Here is a 20,515-nt window from a genome sequence, read left to right on the forward strand (position 1 = left end):
TACCCCCTGAGGCTTTTTAATGTGCACCTAAATCTAAGTACGCAAGCCTCGAGTGTTTTCTCCTCCATCAGAAATGCGGCCGCCATGGTCAGGATTCGATTCCGCGACCTGCGGGTCAGCAGATAAGCGCCATAAACATTAGATCGCCACGGCGGGTATATTCCAATGCATAGGATAAATCAAATTACATCTAGTACTTTTTATTCAAAAATAGACATTTTCTATTTCATCGGTAATAAGTTAGCAAAGCTCCTCGTGCTCTAAGTCACAGGTGTTGCCTACAATACCGCACGTTGTGGAAACTCCTTCCGCTGAAAAGATTACAGCTGTACACGGTTGATACAGGTCAAAGTCTCATCCTTCTACATATACTTGCATTGTTAATTCAGGTCAATATTTCGACCTTCGGCGTGAATACAGGTCAAAGCCTCAACTTTCTACATATACTTGCATTCGTATTTCAGGTCAATGTTCCGACCTTCTGCATGGTGATCTCGGCCGACCGCTACAGCGCAGCAAGTTAAGTTTCATTGCCTGATGCTTAGATGTTTTTTTTAAATATTTAGTGATTAAATATTAGCTCAGGTGCGCAAAGTGCGCGAGTTGAGGAGCATCGAGAATAAAGAATTAATTCTAAAAAATGGAATACCGCATTGCTCGTCACATGTGTTTATTGATTTTAGCAATGTGACCACACTAGTGATTTCCGACTGCTGGTTAGGGGTCAGTGAAGGTGTATTAGAGTCTGTGAAGATGTATCAGATTTGCTTTGTAAAAGAGCGTGAAATCGGATACGGAACGCCGGGACGTTCAGGCGAAACATGCCTCAAATACATAAATAATTTTTTTTTCTCTCATTCAGTCGAACAAAAAATATAAAATCATTGCCATTCCATAATGCCACTTACCTCCTAAGCAAAGCGCTGCAGGTTACACTAGCATGGACCATATCAAATCATACTCATTTAGTTGAAAAGGAAGCCAGAACACAAATCATACTCATTTAGTTGAAAAGGAAGCCAGAACACATGCACATAACTGACTGTACCGACATATTAGTACCATTCCCCTCGGTGACACAGTGGCTATGGTGCTCAGCTGCTAGCCCAGATGTCGCGGGGTCAGTTTCAGCAGTGGTCTCTGCATTTCGATGGAGGTGCAGGGGTACAGCCGGTGTGCTGCGTGACGTCACTGAACGTTAGATAACACCATATGGGTGAAAATTCAAGAGCCTTGCACTTCATAAATGCATGGTAGTGGCTTTGGAGAGTAAAACCTCCATATATTGTTGCCGGATATATTTTTTCCGTGAAATCGCAATGTCCAGAAAACCTCGGGAATTCTCATTGGCGTACGAAGCGGAATTTTTTCAATGTTGTGCACATGTTCACGAATGACAAGTGGATTTTCTGTTGTGAGCCTTTTTTCTTCTTTCATCGATCGTTGAGTTCCAGAACGTACCGCGTACATTTTCGTATGCGTAAAAAACGCAATATTAGTGCGCTTACTTTGTGGCCGAAAACGACGTAATAATATCTCTCGAGTGATCCACGGTACTCTGTTCAGTTCATAGCTGAGGGAAGCTTTCGTACTTGACGAATGCTTGATGCCGGCAGTCTCCCCGGGCACGTGGCATATAAATTGGTAGAGGCTGGCCGTGCGTCGTGAATCAAATGAAGCGGCGCGCGCCATCTTCCTCCTTTTCGTCACCGCCTTCCTCTTCAGCACAAGCGCTAGAAATTTCGGGCTTGTAATGTCCCGTGTCATACTGTGTACGTGAATTTTGTTTCTTTGTATAGCGTGCAAAAAGTCTGCTCTATGCATGTACAACCAAATGGCCTCTACCCTGATTTTTCTGCCAGAAGACGTGCGCCGATTCGCTATGCGGAGGATGCATAAACTTTGTGGGTGACAGAACGGATACAAGTAAAAAAAAATAGAGAAAGTGTAAGAAAAAGAGCGAGAAAAATAAACAGAAAGAGAGTGTAATATTCTTCAGATCGAGAGAAGACTATTTAACAGAACGTGCTGGCAGTTTCGGCCTTGGTGCTTTCATGTGGTGGCTCAAAGCCCCTGGACTTGGAGGGCATCCTCTGCCAGCCGGACGGCCCAGAGAGTGAAGTGTGGTATCTTGGGCTAGTTGGTATGACATGATTATATTTATAGCGCGGAAACAAAACGATGACACGGAGACAAGAAGGACACGCTCTCATGTCCTTAGTGTCCTTCTTGTCTCCGTGTCGTAGTTCTGTTCTCGCGCTATAACTATCGCCAGAGAGAGAGAGAGAGAATTATTTTAACGTAGAGCTGGACAATTGTTGTCCTGGCTTTTCACCTGGCACGCCAGTCCTGGTACCGGGTGATAGCTATGATATAAACAGTGATAAACGCATAGCATATACAGTCACTCACACGCCCAGAGCTGGTCGCTCATCTCTTTTGAGGGCCGCCGACAATCAAGATCCCCTGTGGCACATGCAGCCGGGACGGCGGCGGGACTGATTGATTTTGTGGCTTCATTCGGTCTAGCATTGACGGCCGTTATAAGCCCATAGCGAACGGTGGCGTTTTCGCGACCGTTGTCGTCGGCACACTTCCATAGCATGTGGCTCAGCATTGGCTCAGCTCCCTAATGTGGCTCAACTCAGTACCCGCATCGGCGCGGTGTAGTTTCAGGTACCATTGCCCTGAGACGTCCGGGCTAGAGTATGAGGGGGTTTGGTCACGCGGTAGCTTGCGGCATTGTGCCTGTTTAATTTATTCTGCGGTGGCGCAAATATCAGTCTCAGGAGAATGGCATCAGGAGAATGGCACAACAAGTGCAGAGGGAGAAGGGTACAGAAGAAATAGAAAGAGACAAATAGACAGAAAAGGAAGGGAAGAAACATAGAAATACAGAAAGAAAGAGATCGCCTACACAGAGAGAGATAGAGAAGCGAAGTCACAGAAAGAAAGCTTAAGAGAAAAAAAAGAAGAAAGGTGTAAACAAACAAGAATTCAAACAGACCATAAAAGAATTAAACAGAAAGAGAAAGAAACCGGCGCAAAAAGAAAGAGAGAGAACAATCATAGCCTTGTGAGCTCAAGCATAGCTCAGGATATACTATCAAAGGTGAGACAAGCCAAGCCAGGTCAAGCGTGGAGCTCACAAGCTCTGCTGCCACATAGCCTTGCACGACTTGGGGCAAGCGGAGCTAATTTTCTTTCTATTTCGTCACAATAACCCGATCATGTTTGAACCAAAGGCAAGCTGTACAGCGCACTTACCAGCACAAGAGAGATGACAGAAGTACGACGAGTGCGAAAAGCAGCATATCTTGTGCTTCCGATGCGTCACCGTCGGTTGTGCAGAAGGTTTGACCTCCCGCTTGGGAGTCCTAAAACGTAGCTTTCTAGGAACGCGTTGTTATACGTTTTGTACATACGAAATATGAATATGAAGTTTCATTCGTTGCAGGTGTCTCTCGAACCAACTGGCACCGCCGATTGCCTGGGTAACGGCAACGGGATGTGTGAAGTCATAAACTTGCCGATGGGAAACGCGCATCGCATACATACATACATACATACATACATACATACATACATACATACATACATACATACATACATACATACATACATACATACATACATACATACATACATACATACATACATACATACATGCATGCATGCATGCATGCATGCATGCATGCATGCATACATACATACATACATACATACATACATACATACATACATACATACATACATACATACATACATACATACATACATACATACATACATACATACATACATACATACATACATACATACATACATACATACATACATACATACATACACGTGTTTGTGTGCATGTGTGTGGGTGTTTGAGCTCGCGAGCTTTGCTCGAGCACACTGAGCACATCTAATTAGGGCCCAGTGCACAGTCTAAAAATCTGCAACAGGTGCAACAGATACAGATGGCTATTGTCCTAGACGTCATTGTGGAACCTCGGAAGTGCAACAACGCGAATGAGCAAGCAGCCGCTTCAAAAGCAACAGAAGAGAACACGCTATACTTTCTAATTTATAATTTCAATGTTGTATTAGCTGACTGCATGGAGGGCTTCAAAACAAGTACTTTTAAATGCGCAGCATTTTCGTGGAACTTCTGCGACCTTTGAAAAGATCGTGAGTAGCGAAACTAGAAAGCACACACAAAAGGAAACAGACCAATACACACGCACATTATGGACTAATTTATGGAAGGCAGAGCAACTGTTCCGCGACGTTGACCGTATATATGAATCTAGATGCCTACGACTACATGTGCCCGTGGCCGTTTCATTCAAGGGATGTATACCAAATTTGGTGTGTCCTGGCAAGACTGTATGACGAGCATAATTGACACGTCATGACATGAAAATCATAACATGCATGTCATGAAACAGATTTTTTACATGCCACCATCTTGGTGCTCTTTCGGCCGCTTCGATAAATCGATATATACCAGCACTAGAACGGCTTCACAAGAGCGTGTGACGAACGTAATTGACAGGTCCTAACGTGCAAATAAATCAAGACACAGATTTCAGGTACAGCATAATTTATGTGACATAGTCTCGGGGAGCTTACGACCCATTGAACTTAATGTATATTTACAACAATCGGTATGTTCAGACACTTATGTACGATGAGCATAAATGACTGGTAGTAGCATGAAAATGATTACATACGTGTCATGCATAGCATGACTTACATGCATAGCCCATGGTACGCTCACGGTTGGCTCGGCTGCTTGATACAAACTGAAACTGGTATTGCGTGTCGTGACTGCAGGAAGAATAAAAGTGATAGATGCTTCCATGCCAATCATGAACTACATTTCATGTAAGCCATGACTCAAATACCACTTTCATGGTGTGCTCACGGCCGGATCGCTACCTTCGTTTACACCAAAATTGCGTGCCGTCACTGTATCACAGACATAACTAGCAGGGGTTACATAATAATCACGACCGACCTACATGACATGCACGGCATGACTTACATGCCAAGGTCATGGTGCGTTTGCTGTCGGGTCCTTAGGTTGATATACACCAAAAATGGTATTGCGCGCCTTGACTGTAGATGAACGTAAATGACAGTTGTTAACATGAAAAAGATGTCGTGCATTTGGTGTATGGCATGATTTACATTATACTGTCCTGGTGCTCTTCCAGTCATTTTGTTGGTTGGACATATACCGAAATCCATATGGCATACCGCAAGTGCGTGATGAACATACATGAGTGGTCACGCATTGTACAAATCCGAATATATGCTTCATTAGCATTGTTTGTGCCAGATTGTACATGCCAGCATGTGTTCCTGTTTGGAAGGAATATGTGCTACATGGCTTGAAGGAAAGAAAGTTCCGTCAACAGTACTCGAACCCATGACTTTTCGGTCCGCAACAACACACGCCGCGTGGACTACTCACTGCGCCCCGCCCACATGAACTGGAAGTCTACAAATGCGTCTTTCATAACTATTACTCTTCTTTCACAGTGTTCTCGATAAACTAAAGTCAAACATTTCTACTCGTTCTCAACTACATCGCATTCTGCTCACAAAAACTGCTTGAGTATGCCAGCATAGCCGCGACGTCAGCAAGCGCAAAATGAAAGGCTTGTACGTACGGGCACTCTTTTACAACTCCAGAATACATGAAGCATTATATCAATGCATCGTGGGCTCGAACAAAAACGAATGTGCGTACCACAGCCTGCCGTCGTTCAAATATATAAGTTACGATTGCGGGATCGATAATCTACGTGTATAGGATGCGAAAATTCGATTCCGCGATTCAGCGCAGAAACTGAAGCAAAACAAATTTGGGGTCTTAATCTCTCAAAATAAACACCGCCGCAATAACAGCCACATTTCTTTTGTTGGGCAGCAGCACAAAGTCATGCCAGTGATAACGCATCATCAAGTACGTACTTGTTAAACATTAATGTCGATTCATAGGCTTCTCATGGGGCTGGAGGGCTCACGCAAATATTTGGCACGTCTCATTTCGTAGTCACTATTATTTACCGTAAGGAAAACTGCAAAGTGGTGGAGCTGCTATGCTAGCTACGTTTATCTGACGTCCATACTTGCGCGCCTATGTAGATTCGCTTCAACGTCGTTCAAAACATAGATGGTCGATTACCAAGGATCTTGAAAATAAAATACACAGAAAAACCTACGGAACTCTTTTGTCCCTTATAATTCAATGGTGCCCCCGCACGCACTTGTGTGTGTGTGTGTGTGTGTGTGTGTGTGTGTGTGTGTGTGTGTGTGTGTGTGTGTGTGTGTGTGTGTGTGTGTGTGTGTGTGTGTGTGTGTGTGTGTGTGTGTGTGTGTGTGTGTGTGTGTGTGTGTGTGTGTGTGTGTGTGTGTGTGTGTGTGTGTGTGTGTGTGTGTGTGTGTGTGTGTGTGTGTGTGTGTGTGTGTGTGTGTGTGTGTGTGTGTGTGTGTGTGTGTGTGTGTGTGTGTGTGTGTGTGTGTGTGTGTGTGTGTGTGTGTGTGTGTGTGTGTGTGTGTGTGTGTGTGTGTGTGTGTGTGTGTGTGTGTGTGTGTGTGTTGTTGGGGCACAGTGCGCAGTCCGGAAATAAACAGCCGATTTCCTATAGACATTCTTTTGTGGTCTTCGAAGTGTCATATCGGGACCCTGCAGGCAGCTGCTTTCCATCACAACAAAAAAAAAAAAACACACGTATGCTTTCTACCTCTGATATTGTATGGTTTACTGATGTTGCAATGAGGGCTTCAGAACAAACATTTCCTACGTATACTTTGAAATACTTGCACGGCGCGTGTTAAACACAAATGCTTCATATTGTCGCATACTTTCAACCTATGTAGGCTATCGTGGTTTGTGTGCTTATTCCGCGAGCTTTGAAACGTTCGCAAGACGCAGCGAACTGCTGTACACATACCATAAGAGCTTTGTCGCTATAGTTTACAACATTTTGAAACGTTGGAAGCTCAGCATCAATTCGAAAAACAAGATCAACTTTTCACAGAATTTTCTTGTTTATTTGTTTTAAATCACACACTCAACGTAACGTGAAGGTCGTCAGTAGGTAAACAGACTCTTGAGTTACATCGGTTTTTTGAACACATGAATTGATTACAAAAGAACACCTGGACACATAAGAACTAAAAACACCAGGAACATTACAAATCAAGTATTTCCTCATCAAAGTGAACAAAGTACAAGCGATCATTATTGGAGAAGTGCTAATCACAGACTGTCAGATACTAGATTCACGAAAGTGAAATGAGGTTTTTCTTCAGCAATTTATAACAAAAATTGCTATACATACATACGCAATAAGTGCATGGCATAGTATAAAAAAGCTTAACGTAGGAACCAAAAATGCCTTTACTAAAACATGACACCGCTTGATGCGTACATTCAGAACGCATTTATTACTGAAAATTAAGTTTATCAGTTACTGCGAAAGATGGCCGGTGAATCAGCGATGAATATATGTGGAAAAGTAAGAATATTGATATATTTCATCGCAACAAAGGTTATCAGTGGGCAAAGCTATATTCGCGAAAAACTAAACTGCCAACCACAACAAGTATTTTCGTTTTCATTTTTCTGCTAATATAAATAAGGAAGTTGCGGTGAATCGATGAGTGGTCTTTGTATTCTCTTTTTTTTTGACAGTGTCATTGACGCAAAAAGTTTTCATTGGGTATCTGTGTCATGTTAAAGCATGTATCAATGGAACTTCATTGATTACGCCAAGTCAAAAATAATAAAATCAGCAAAACTCTTTCATCACCACTTAACACGAAAGGCAGTACGAATAGATGTGTATGCGCCTGTCTAGTTTGTACCGTGTTTGCGGTGTACATTGCCGTGCTGGCTCCGAAAATGTGAACGCATAAGCAAGGTAAGCCTATGGTACATAATGTAGAATATTATGTGTGAACAAAGGGCACAGTTAAAGATTCGAATACGAAGCTTGGAGAGTGATTTGTAGCTCTTAACGCAGTGCGGCACGTGAAAGAGCATAAATGTGCCTTTTCACACGACCAGCTTTAGATAACAGTATAAAGTAATATGACGTGCTTTTTAGAAGCTTTTGGTAACCCCTTATCATCCAAATGCGCATCTCCAGTGAAATAATTAAATTATGTGATTATTTATCGTCATACATACCTCATGGTCAGTTACCTGACCATTATCTCAGGTTATTTATAGCTCAAGAATATCACACGTGTCTGACATAGCCTTTAGCTTGAACCAGAACAGTCGTTATTGTACCAGTTCCCAAGATCTTTTCTGAATGCTTCGAACATTGGAACCAAGTTCCCGATCGTAGGTGAACAGCATGTAGAGTGGGAGCCGGTGTTCTTGCCGCTAATTATTGGTTGAAGAACGGACAGCCACCGAAAGGGGTGTTGTATACCAAAGATGAGATTGGGCGTTTGGGTACATTAAGAAGTCCATGCATAAGATGCATCGTTCCATTGTGTTCTAACTACAACAAGGGCCAAGCGTTCTATCAACACTTCAAACAGGAAGGAAGAGATACAGAAGTTGCAGATTAAATGAAGGGACGCGAAAAACGATGGTAAGAAGTAGGTTGTCAGGTCAGACATACTCAATTAAGTATATATTACGAACCACAGCGTGCACCAGTGGGCACATAGCGTAGACTCGGAAACATTGTACGAAACAAGCGAATTCCAGAACACGCGCGTAGCACAAAAATGCGAATGCAAAGTCTCATAGAGATTCTTTCTTTGAAAACCTCGTAAACTTGATTCACTTTTAAAGCAGCACGATTGTCACTTGCATAAATGTGTCTTCACGGATTAAGAAGATTACAGGGCAAATACTTCTTCTTAAGTGTGGAACACCGACGACCTGCTCAAATGACATAACTCTGAGATATTTTATGTATCGGTCTGTGAAATAGTATTCAGAGGGTGCATTCAAAATTTCAAGTTGTTTTCACTTTTTATTAGCTGTGATTGTCACTTCAGTGCCGCATTTTATCGGACACTCATATTAAGAGGTGTGGGGAACAAGGCAGTGACACAAGTATCAATCTCGTATTCTGCAGTAAGTGACCATCTCAGGCGAAACGAGCTGCTGCTAATAACGAACATAAAACGTTTAAATATCCCCTCGTTGCCACAGTTGCGACTTCGCTAAGCATTTATAAACGCCAGAGACATTTCTGTCGTTCACCAGTGTTTGAAGAACTAGTTTACGCCCTATATTAATACTACCAGCATATGGCTGACATCCATTCTGTATTTACCTCTTCGATTTACCATACGATTTCATGTTTAGTGGCGCCACCTGTTGGCGCACAGATCCTAGAAGCTGCGTTGTGGTTAATCACTGGTGATTAGAGGTGTATTGCATTTTCGTAAAACGTGGAATATCTATAACAGGGGTACATATCGAACATGGGAAGATTTGTACAAGGCTTACGCTGCGCGCTTCAAGATATAATTTTTCAGCTTTTTTTTGGTAGATGCACTTTGGTCTTCATAATTTCGCACAAGACTAATTTACACTATTTATCTTCCAACTGCGTTTCAATACTTTTACTTCTGTGCGAAAAGATTAGGCGCAATGTTTCGCTTTTTCGACATTATTCATGCATCCAAGATGTTGGCGCACCTTTTCCGACATTGTTAAGCTTATTCACTCTACGAAACAATACGCACCACAAAAACGCTTATTTCGTAAGCATCTCACAAGATATAGTACGCGAGCACCACCTTTGAAGAAGTGAATAGATATTGAAATCCACATTCAGAGTCTCTATACGAGTTCCTTGAGAGCTCATTAGGCGTTCCTGTGATATGTTATCTTCATTACGTTCCTAAAGGCCTTGTAGAAGACTTGTATACAAAGCGATAGCTGTAACAAAGGAAACCGCCAATATTTCTCGAACAGTGTACACGATGCTATCTCAATGCAGTAAAGGACTCCGAAATCGGCGCGCGAATCAGCTCATCGGCGTGTCACGCGGTACAGCACGGAGAATAATCGGTCCATCGGTGACTTGAAGGAGTTGCCGTGGCTTGAACTTCAGTGGTTGCTGTAAAAAAAATAAACAGAAAAAAGAATTATGCAGTGGCACTAAACGCCAAAGCTGTAGTAAGCGCTGAACAGTGATTCGCCTGTCGTTCAGCGACGAATTCAAAAAGCGTGTGTTGAGGGGATAGTTGGAAAGACATTATTAACAAACAACGTCTGTTACAATCTACTGGTATTGTTTGCATATGAAGATTGTAACTCGTAGTTTAGTGAAGGACGACTGCATCTGCCAACTTAGATCGTTTCGCTTTTGCACTGTAATCACCACACCTAGTCGAATATTGATTGATTGTTATGTGGGGTTTAACCTCCCGAAGCCACAATATCATTATGAGAGACGCCGTAGTGGAGGGCTCCGCAAATTTTGGCCACCTGGGGTTTCATTAACGTGCACCCAAATCTGAGCACACGGGCCTATCGCACACGGGCCCATCGAAAACGCAGCCGCAGAAGCCGAAATTCGACCCCGTGACCTGCAGGTTAGCATCCAAGTACCTTATTCACTAGACCGCCACGGTGGGCCACACCTATTGGAATAACAGCAACATCTGCTACTATAATTGACCTCGCACCGACAAATTTCGATAAAATTATTAGTGCTGAATGTGTATTACAAACGTATCACAGATCAGTTCCCCATATCTGTCTCTGTTGATCACCTCAAGATAAAAAAAACGTGGCGGGCTGAAGGTTGTAACGAAAATAGACTACGTGTCTTTAAAAATTATTGCTCTCGAATCTAGTTTTGATTAAATGTAAAGTGACAACGTTAATATTTATATTCTACCTATATTTCCTTTCTCAAAAACTCCACCAAAATAAGCAGTAGAAAATTTTCGGTTCATTCACGGGAAGCACCATTATGTCCCTGGATGAATAAAGATCAATTGGTGGTCATAAGAAGCAAAGATCATTCGCACCACAAATGGAAACGGCATAAGCACAACGAAGTAATGCGTAATAACTCAGTAGCTTTGATGAGAATGAGTAAAATGAATTATTGTGCTCGACAAAAAGAGCGGACAAATGGTAATTAAAAAAACGTTGGAGTATTGTAAATGACGTTGTCGGCCACCCTCTACCTTTTGAGGTACTTCCTGATGGCATCGAGTCCAATACAGTTAAATTATTTAACAGTTACTTCGCCTCCATTGGTTCAACGCCAGCCAAAAATTTTAAGCAACCAAACCTCGATCATGTTTTCAGATTCCAATCCGAACTTTTTTTTGTCATGTATGACATCGACCTTGAGGAAATCGGATCTATTGTTTCGGGAATGCCAATGAATAAATCGGCAAGCCTAGATGTCAGTACTCTAATGTTTCTAAAAAAATATATACTTCCTCGAACCAGTTTTGTGTAGCCTTCTTAATCATTCTGTGAGAGCTTACATTTAACCTTCTTGTTTAAAAACTGCAAATGCGTTGTCAATACTTAAAATTGGCGATAATTCGCAAACAACAAACTATAGGTCAATTTCTGTTTTGAGCATAACTAAAATATCTCTGAAAGGACTCTTGCCAATAGTTTCTATAAGTTTATTGTGAAATATAACATCCTCTCTTACTTGAAACACGGATTTAAATTAAACTATTTTTCGTCCACCACTATTTGACCCTTACGCAATTTATAAACGCAGAATTGAATGAAAGTATGTTATAGCAGTTATTTTTCTGGACCTAAAGAAGGCATTTGACGCCTTAAACCACAGAATACTGCTAAATAAATTAACACATTATAGTTTCCATAGAACCATTTTAGAACTTCTTTCGGACTGCCAGACAGGTCACCAACAGGCTGTAATTAATGTTTTATTGTCTGCTATGAGTCTCTTGAATATTGGTGTTCCCATGATTCAGTTGCGACCATTGCTGTTCTCCCAGTATAAAAATGATCTTCGTGTTTATTACAGTCTTCTATTAAACCAATATACGCTTACGATACTTGTGTCTTGGTAACAGGTCAAAATTTAGATGATCTTGAGTCGAAGTTTAACATCAAATTAGTTGAAGTTGCTCATTGGTTATCAAATAGTAAACTAAAGTTACTAATAAGAACACGTGTATTACAGTTCACTCTAGGTTAAAACTCATTAGCGCTAGTATTATACACAATAAAATTAACGATTTTGGGATTGAGCAAGTCACCATAAATAAATATCTTGGTGTCACTATAGATAAGAACTTGCATTGGGAGATGCAGATTCAGAATGCCTGTTACAAGTTAGCCTCTGGCTGTCATGCACTTTCTAAGGCTCGTTAACATTTTAATAGCGCTACTCTACTAATACTTAATTCTGCTCTCATTCATTGTCATATCTTATAGGGCATTGAGCCTTAGGCGGCACGTACCAAGGTACCAGTTAAACGACTTCAAAAACGGGTTGTAAGAATTATTACTCATTCTCAGTATAATGACCCCAGTAAACCTCTGTTTTCCTGATTACTCATTTTGCCAATCGATAAGCCATGGAAATTAAAACTAGCGAAACATATATACATGCTTAATACTTAACCACCTTTTTTGATGTATTCATGTTGTTCCCCCCATCTCGTTCTACCAGACAACTAACCTTTGGGAAACGGAATATTCCGTGAACTAACAATGTATATGATGAAGGGATTTAACCGCTCACTGGTATTAAGTTCTGGAATGCTATACTTTTTGAAATAAAAATGTGCTCAAACTTCACTAAGACAGCAGCAAAACGCTATTTAGAAGAATGTTCTGATTTATTATTGACAGCTCATGTTTAATGTGATGGCTGTCCTAACTTCGATTTGTAAGTAGAGGTCGTTTTTTTTTGCGCTGTAACAGTTTTCTTTTTTGCTCTTTGTATGATTATTTCATGTACTGTATTTCGTCTTTTCAGATTGTGTATTAGATAATAAATAACTTCTTTAGTTGTGATTTTCGAATTGCCCTTACGAAATGTATTTTTATGAACTCCAACTAACCAATAGCTATGGGTCCACACAGTGTGTGCGAAATTTATGAAACAACCATGAGCAATAAAATTACAACGTTAATTCTAATAATAAGTAAACTTGAACTGCGCGAGATCTGACCTTTTTCAGTGACGTTCTAGTTCACGGGCAAGCACACCCTGGTATTTCAACCCTGCAGCCTGCTAAAGCTTTAGAGCGAGAAAAAAAACTTTCATTTGTAAATCCCCAACGAACGACTATCTATACTGATTCCCGCGTGGTGGTCGGGGCTTTCGCCTTGGGTATCGTAGCTGAATAAGCGGCAGCAATTCTAAAAGAGAAGCCGGTTGCCGAATCTGTCCAACATATTACTTGGATCCCAGCCTACATGGAAGACGACGTGCTGCCGGGCTGCGTGAACACCAATGAGATTTTCCAGCGCCGTGCACGAGAACTCGTGCACCGCATTGAAGGTGGGACTCTTAGGGGTACAGAAAGCATTCGGAGACGCAGCTACCCTCTTTACGCTTTCTGAAATTACGGCTCAATACACAAAGAAGCGGGGAACTTTTTCACCTCCCCATGTGACACTGAGTAGAGCACAATCCTGTACGCTCAGGATGCATCGCACATGTTCGTTTTTATCGAGAGATTTCCTTAGTAGAAACACACAGAAAGAGATCTTCGTTGCCCAGATGGCGAAGAAAATGTCTGTACCGTAGGTCACATCTTCTGGCAATGTCCTGTGTTACAGGGCTTATCAACACTGAGGGCTGAGAAAAGGCCGTCATCACGACCTCCAAACTGGAAGACCAGTCCAAGGCAGTCCAGAGGGCCTGCGAGAGAGCCAAGAGACATGGCCTCCCTGTTCGCACATGAGATTAGCTGATAGCAAGCCAGGTATCTTCTGTGTGTCTGCACTGGCTACCTCTCTAAGACATCAAGTTCCTGTGCTGCCTGCCTGCCTGCCTGCCTGCCTGCCTGCCTGCCTGCCTGCCTGCCTGCCTGTCTGTCTGTCTGTCTGTCTGTCTGTCTGTCTGTCTGTCTGTCTGTCTGTCTGTCTGTCTGTCTGTCTGTCTGTCTGTCTGTTTTGCCCCCTTGATAAACACGGCTATGCTATAGGTGGCGGTACTTTACGTGGCTATGCCTGCCTAATGCCATATACAATTATGTTGTCCTGTATAGTAACATTTCTAGTCATTTTAGCGCCTACCGCTAATTCCAACTCCCCTTAATTCAAACAATTTCATAGATTCCATAGAGTTCGAATGGACAAGCTTTTACTGACAAGGCTTTACTCATTGTAGCTCTCAGATTATACTTAGTCAACCCAAGCTGATTGGTTCTTTTACTCAGGTTTCCTTTTATTTGTAGCAAAATCACATACTCACCATAGTTTCGGAGCAGGCTTCCAGCCTCACGCGCCGAAGCAGGCAGGCAAGTGTGGTTTTGACCTGCAGCATGCCGAGTCGCATTCCAACGCAGTTGCGTGGTCCATTGCCGAAAGGCATGAACGTGAAAGGCTTCACGCTATCCTTGTTCTGCGGCAGAAACCTGTAAACAGACAGCAGGTGCAGTAGATGGACATGTAATTATCCTGGTATACATGCAAATCATGACAGAGAGAGCAAACAACTTTAACGAAATCGCGCGCAGAGCAGATTACGCAAAGCTGTCAACCTTATTGCAATCTGGGCTTCGGCTACATGAAGCCGAGTTTCTCACAAAATTACATAGTGGGAAGTCTGCCGCTACTGAGCTGCTGGATGGAAGAGAATGCTGGGATATGTGAGCTTGGAACCTCATTCGTCGTATTCACCAAAACCTCGCTCAACACCACCCAACAAAAGCCTCGCAGACACATACACTGGCATTACCAGCGCTCCAACAAGGCCCCATAAATTCGCATAGACGGCGCACAAGATTTCCCTCTAGGTATTTTTGTGAGGAACTCTATGCGTGAAGCAGAATCAATTTTCTATTGTAAAAAGACCATGAATAGAGGTACAGAAACAAACAACGAGGCCGGTTTGCAGCCACTTGATCTCGTTCATCTATGACGCTAGAAAGATCCAGTAGCGCAGACTAAGTATAAAGGAAAGCAATGGGGATTTGTCAAATGTATTGACGCAATAGCGTGAAAGAGCTTGCTTTGCAGACATTCTGGTGTAGGTGGCGGTGTCGGTGGGTTTGAGGCGGAAATAATCCTCTGCTGCGTACAATGCAACATGAAATATTGCAGTAATAAAGCGTGGTACCAGCGAACATTCCAATTGGGCGTCAGAACATGTGATCTTCATAATGAGTTGATGGCTTAAAGCCAGTCACTTACTACTAAATGCACACGCGCCCCTGTGACTATTCCCTTAAAAAGGCACTGAAACACTTTTTTGAGTAACCATGGAATTAATTCACTGGCAAAGCGTATTCACTCACAAATTCAACGCCGAAAAAACTTTTAAGAATGTGTCCAGTACCAGCGGGGTTACAAAGATTTGTCACACGCTGCAATCGCATTATCTCTTCTCTCGTCCCGACGAAAGCACTGGAAGCTAAACAGGGAGAGATGGGAGAGACAAACAAAAAACGTCTCGCGCACTTTATCACCTTAAGCACTTTTTTATTTTTTTATTCGAATACGTGGCTTTTTTAGAGCGATCGCGCGCGCGCGTAGACAAGTGACTGCCTCTTGCGGCGATCTCTGTAAGAACCGAGGGCGCCATGTTCAAATCAGCCAATGGGTGATACATGGTTAATCTACGTGTGATTCTTTAGCATTTTCCGTGATTTGTCCAGCGAACAGAAAGCAATATTTAACTGACTTTGGTCCTTTATTGTGAACTACAGACCGCGTGCTGTGCTATAACGTTTGGCATGCGTGCTATCGGGAGCCTTTACTACCATTCAGCAGCGTTTTCTGACCACGCTCAAAAAAGTGTTGCAGGGTTCCTTTAATGCCACGTACGTTGTGGATGCATAGCAAGTTCGAAAGCATAACATTCACTTAGTGTTTAAAGCACGCACTAAGGCCAAGGTATCGCTATTGCGTTCAACTTTTGAACGCGAAACTTAAGGATACCACAGTTTCGTTGCATTCAACCCAGACCATTGCAATCGCTCCGAACTATAGCATTTGCGGTGATTACCCATCGACTAAAACATACAGTTGTAGCTGCACACAACTCCGGCTACCGTACGTACCGAAAGTCTTGGATCATGGCAAGTATAGTCTGCGGAAGCGGGAAGACACTCCTTTCGTAAGTTCACCGGCAAACAATGCATTACGTGGACATCCGCTATAACGACTTGTGATTGCTGCAACCGGCCTCGCAGTTCTGTGGCAGCATTAAAAATACTGCCCGCATAGACACTCATAGCGCAATATTGAAGCCTCAATAAGTGCGATACACACCAGTGATCGCTAATGTTTTTTCAGGTATAGTAAGGTTCAACCTTTGTGAAGTCAGTGGTAGCGTTAGTTGTGAATAGTCTCTCGTGTGACGCGGTAGCACCTGCGTGAGATTTCGCAATGCAGGGAAGTACCTTTCTGGATTGAACTTTTCCGGCTCAGGAAAATATTCGGGGTCGAGATGGATGGCCGCTGAAGGAACGTGCACGCACATGCCCGGCTTGAAGTCGATGCCAGCTACCGTGGTTTCCTCGGTACACTGGCGGAAGATCCTGTAGAGCAGAAAATCGGTGTGAGAAAAAAAAATAGAAATTAACTTTTGGTTTCTATGTGCCGAAATTGCGATATCATTATCGTCAAACGCCACAGTGGAAGACTGCGAGTTATTTTTCTATCACCTGGGTTTGCTTCCCATATTAAAGCTAAGTGCATGAGTTCTCTTGAACATATGAGTGGCTGATACATATATACACAAAAATATGATACCGTAAGAAGTTAATGTCGCAATAAAAAAATAAAGTTTTTTTTGTTTTAGTTTCATTTTGTAATTGCTTCCTTACTGAAGTATGAAAGCTTTGGCCAACTGGGACCAAGTTTGCCTAATACATTAAAGCAGGAAATTATTTGTCTTACGATGCTTTCGACCGTCGTAATATTGTTATGGGTCATCGCAATTGAATTACAACAGGTACTTATTTACCTAAAGATAAAATTTCTTGAGAGTTTCTGCGTGCGTTTCAAGGTCTTAGTTTAAAGTGTTCGTAAAGTGGCCATAGTTGTGTCTAGGTTGTTGTTTTTTTTACTCCTGCGTTTTTTTTTTTTTTTCAAGTCATAAGCAAAGCTTGCAACGTTTGTGGGCAATATAAGGTGAGGCAATCGTTATTGAGACTGTGGATCCCATTGATGTGGATTGGCACGCAATCCGAAACATTATTAACTGATATTAATGACCAATTCTGGGGTGCGTGTTCAAAAGTTCTAGCCTGCTGGTATAGACATAAAATAAAGCACATGGTGCAGCTATGATTCTCACATTGATTCCGATGCGGTGAGGCGCAGCGCTTCCTTGATGCATGCCTCGAGGCAGGGTAGTTCTTGTAGAGACTCGTAAGTGAATTCACCCTGAAATATTCAATAAATAATATTCATTTCTACAATGAAAATAAGAGCAATTTGAATAAATTCAAAATAAGGCGTAGTGGCAGTACTGCAGGTGTAAAACTGTTTCATGCAATAACGCCCATTGTCAATGTGTTACACAGACGTCAAGATTGTTTCAATGCAGGTTGGCTACAATGAATCTGATACTCATTACATAAAAAATTCATATATTGAGCAAAAAGATGCAGGGGTGTGTCCTGAAATTTTTCGGGCAAACGGGGGGGGGGGGGTTGATGAACTTTTTCTGAAGAATGTTTGCATAGCATCTTGACCGACTTTAATATGCGCTGTTTTCAACAATAGACAGGTACCCCCTTGCTCGCATTGAAAAGGAATCGAAAAACTTTATTTTCGTCCAGGAGGACGCGCTTAGCGCGTAGCGGGCATCTCCCGCGTATAGGGAACGACAGGGAGTACCTGGCAGTCGCTCCGTGGGCCTGGTGGACGGCCCGTTGCTGGTCAGCGAGAAGTAAGCTTCTGAGAAACCCTCCCACTTATTTGAGGTGGAGTCACATTCAACGTACAAAACTGAAAATTATTGGTAAGGGAGGGGGTAGGTAGGTTCCCATGCAGTCTTCCCCACATGGCTTCGCCACTCAAAAGATGGGATCTGTTCATAGCAATTAAGCTTGGTGAAACCTCATACTTCAGCGCAGTCGCTTATATCAACGCTAACGCTAAGTTAGGAGGAGGTTATCGCAAGACTTTTAAACATACTTATCATCACGTGCTTTCTCCTCGTCCGTACAACCTTTTGGTAGATGCTATTGATGCGTTTAATCTATAGTTAATTTAAGTTACGTTCTATAGTGCTTTCCCGAAGAATGAGAGCAATCTGCGTATACGGTGGCACCCTGTACATTACCTTGGGACCTGCTGCCTTGTCTACTTCAGCGAGGACGCTCGTCTGGTATTCCGGGTGAAGAGCCAAGTAGTAGGCAGTCAGGATGAGAGTCGTCGACACACTCTCCACTCCAGCGAGGAAAAACACTATTCCCTGGGCAGTTATCTCTTCCAGTGTCATCCCTGCGAGTGGGTCGATAAGCCAATTTGTAAAATTTGTAATGAGCGCATCAGTAAAGTGCCGCACCCCTACTGCGCGACACCTAAACCTCAACTGCGATAAAAAATTATTCCTTACATGCAGCATGTACGCTTTACATTTATTGTGATAGTAAAGAAGCGCACACTCGAGGCTCACTCTTACCGTCGTCATCATGTTCAGCGTACAATGTGAATTATTCATACAGGTACCTATTGTGGCTAGTGTCAGTTACCCCACTTGAACATAAGTTTTGCGCCTGTTCATCGTATACGCAAGAGAACGCCAGTACCTGATCTCTTCGATTGGACTATATATTAGTAGACTATGTGAATATAGGAGCCCTCGTGGAATTCTTACAAGCCACTGGGATTGGTGCATGTCTTTCGATTTGCCCCAGTGCAGCATATCTCCCTACCCTACATTAGAAATTCATCACTCTTTCGCTCATACGTCGCCCAAACTGTAGCTCAGCACCCTGAAGCTCAGGCTGACCTCTCTGACTTTCTGTAAATAAGCTGTCTCTGTCTCCCTCAAATAGTTATGTTCTGGGTGCGAGGGAAAGGGTTCGGGGGCAGCCAGCAGTCGCAGTGAAAGCAGAGATGGAATGAGACAGCCTTCACTGTCACGGGACGGCACATAGTGGGTGGACAGAGGAGGGAAGGGCACTATGATGCCTTCTTAATTTGTGAACTTTCATCGCATGGGTAAGGTCAGTCGCGAGCTATTTCCGCAAAAATAAGCACATATTTCATACCTTGCTACTTACTGTGCTCTCACTGCTTGCTTTGTGTCGAAGCTAGACTGCGCTCAGGTTGGTTTGTTCGCAGCAGCGACTGCATTCTCTTACACCGTCGTTTTGTAGTAATACGTCAGCTTGATGTATGTTGCGGAAAATTTCGCTTTCCGACTGTAACAAGGGGAGAGTCACGGAGCTACGCAGCGCGATTTTCCGCCACACATATCAAGCTTCTATCAACTAGCCCAAATGAGTGGTTTATTGATATACGTCAGATTGGATCATAGAGAAGTTAATTCCTAGTCTTACTTCCTATAGAATTCCATTTTGTCGCTGTCGGGTTCATTGTTTTGCAGCTCAAGCAGTTCAAGCAGCCCAGCGATTCAAGCAAGTCACCTTGGCTCGCTCAACTATTGAAACCACCGCAGGGTACTAAACAATTAGCCTGAATCTACATGTTACACTGTAAATGTCGTCGAAAGACGATAGTCTTGCGTCTGGAGAGAGTGAACAAAACGCTTATTTGATGTTCTGCGCAAGAAAATTGGTGAATTGTATTCTGCAGGCGCTGCGTTAGAGTGCCTCGAGCGTGTGGCGGAGGCGAACGAGCGCATCTAGGCACGTTAGACACAAGTGCCATCTGGCAGTTATCTTCAAAAACGAAGGCATGCAGCCCGCGGAGAAACATGCGCGCCAGTCTCGGAGGTAATAAGGTGTAGAAGGCAAAGCGACGGGCAGGTGCCACCACCGTGACGTCGTAGCAAAGCGTTGGAAACACTTTTTTGAGCATCGGGTTGCACTGTCAGTGCAGCGCGATTAAACGCTGCATTCCTTAGATTTACTTGTGTGTGCCTTTACTAGTATAAAGGCAGACATATAAAACATCAAAGCGTTGTTGTGGCGCCTCAGATATGCGCAATAATTGCTCTTTAATTGACAATCGCGCAACGATGAACGCTATAGCTTGAGCAATATTGGTGGGCGCTGCGGATGGGGTCGGCCGTTTGATGCCGTTTGAGGTATCGTTAGGGCAGACAAACAGACAATGGTACAGACAGACAGATCAAAATTGTTCCGTCGAAGGTCCCCAAGAAAGACTATCGTGGTTAAAAGAGAGTGCCCGAGCGTGTCATTT

The 20,515-nt window shown here is 42.9% G+C and overlaps 2 protein-coding genes across 3 annotated transcripts in view; both read right to left on the bottom strand.

Annotated features, from left to right (window-relative positions):
* LOC119161224 (cytochrome P450 3A41-like) overlaps positions 1-3,513 on the bottom strand; it is a 38,938-nt gene extending 35,425 nt beyond the window's left edge. Inside the window, exon 1 of one of the 2 annotated variants that reach the window (XM_075888313.1) lies at positions 3,268-3,513. In XM_075888313.1, coding sequence (XP_075744428.1) covers positions 3,268-3,314 — 47 coding nt within the window. In that variant the 5' untranslated portion in view covers positions 3,315-3,513. The remainder of the gene's footprint in view (positions 1-3,267) is intronic. The other variant, XM_037413597.2, reaches the window with a different exon arrangement.
* LOC119183193 (uncharacterized) overlaps positions 1-20,515 on the bottom strand; it is a 100,213-nt gene that overhangs the window by 68,252 nt on the left and 11,446 nt on the right. The window contains exons 10-14 of the mRNA XM_075887872.1: positions 18,465-18,625; positions 17,472-17,560; positions 16,573-16,710; positions 14,421-14,583; positions 10,016-10,103 (exon numbers count right to left, since the gene is read on the bottom strand). Coding sequence (XP_075743987.1) covers positions 10,016-10,103; positions 14,421-14,583; positions 16,573-16,710; positions 17,472-17,560; positions 18,465-18,625 — 639 coding nt within the window. The remainder of the gene's footprint in view (positions 1-10,015; positions 10,104-14,420; positions 14,584-16,572; positions 16,711-17,471; positions 17,561-18,464; positions 18,626-20,515) is intronic.

The sequence above is a fragment of the Rhipicephalus microplus genome, chromosome 3 (assembly GCF_043290135.1).
Source record: "Rhipicephalus microplus isolate Deutch F79 chromosome 3, USDA_Rmic, whole genome shotgun sequence".
Taxonomy (NCBI): domain Eukaryota; kingdom Metazoa; phylum Arthropoda; class Arachnida; order Ixodida; family Ixodidae; genus Rhipicephalus; species Rhipicephalus microplus.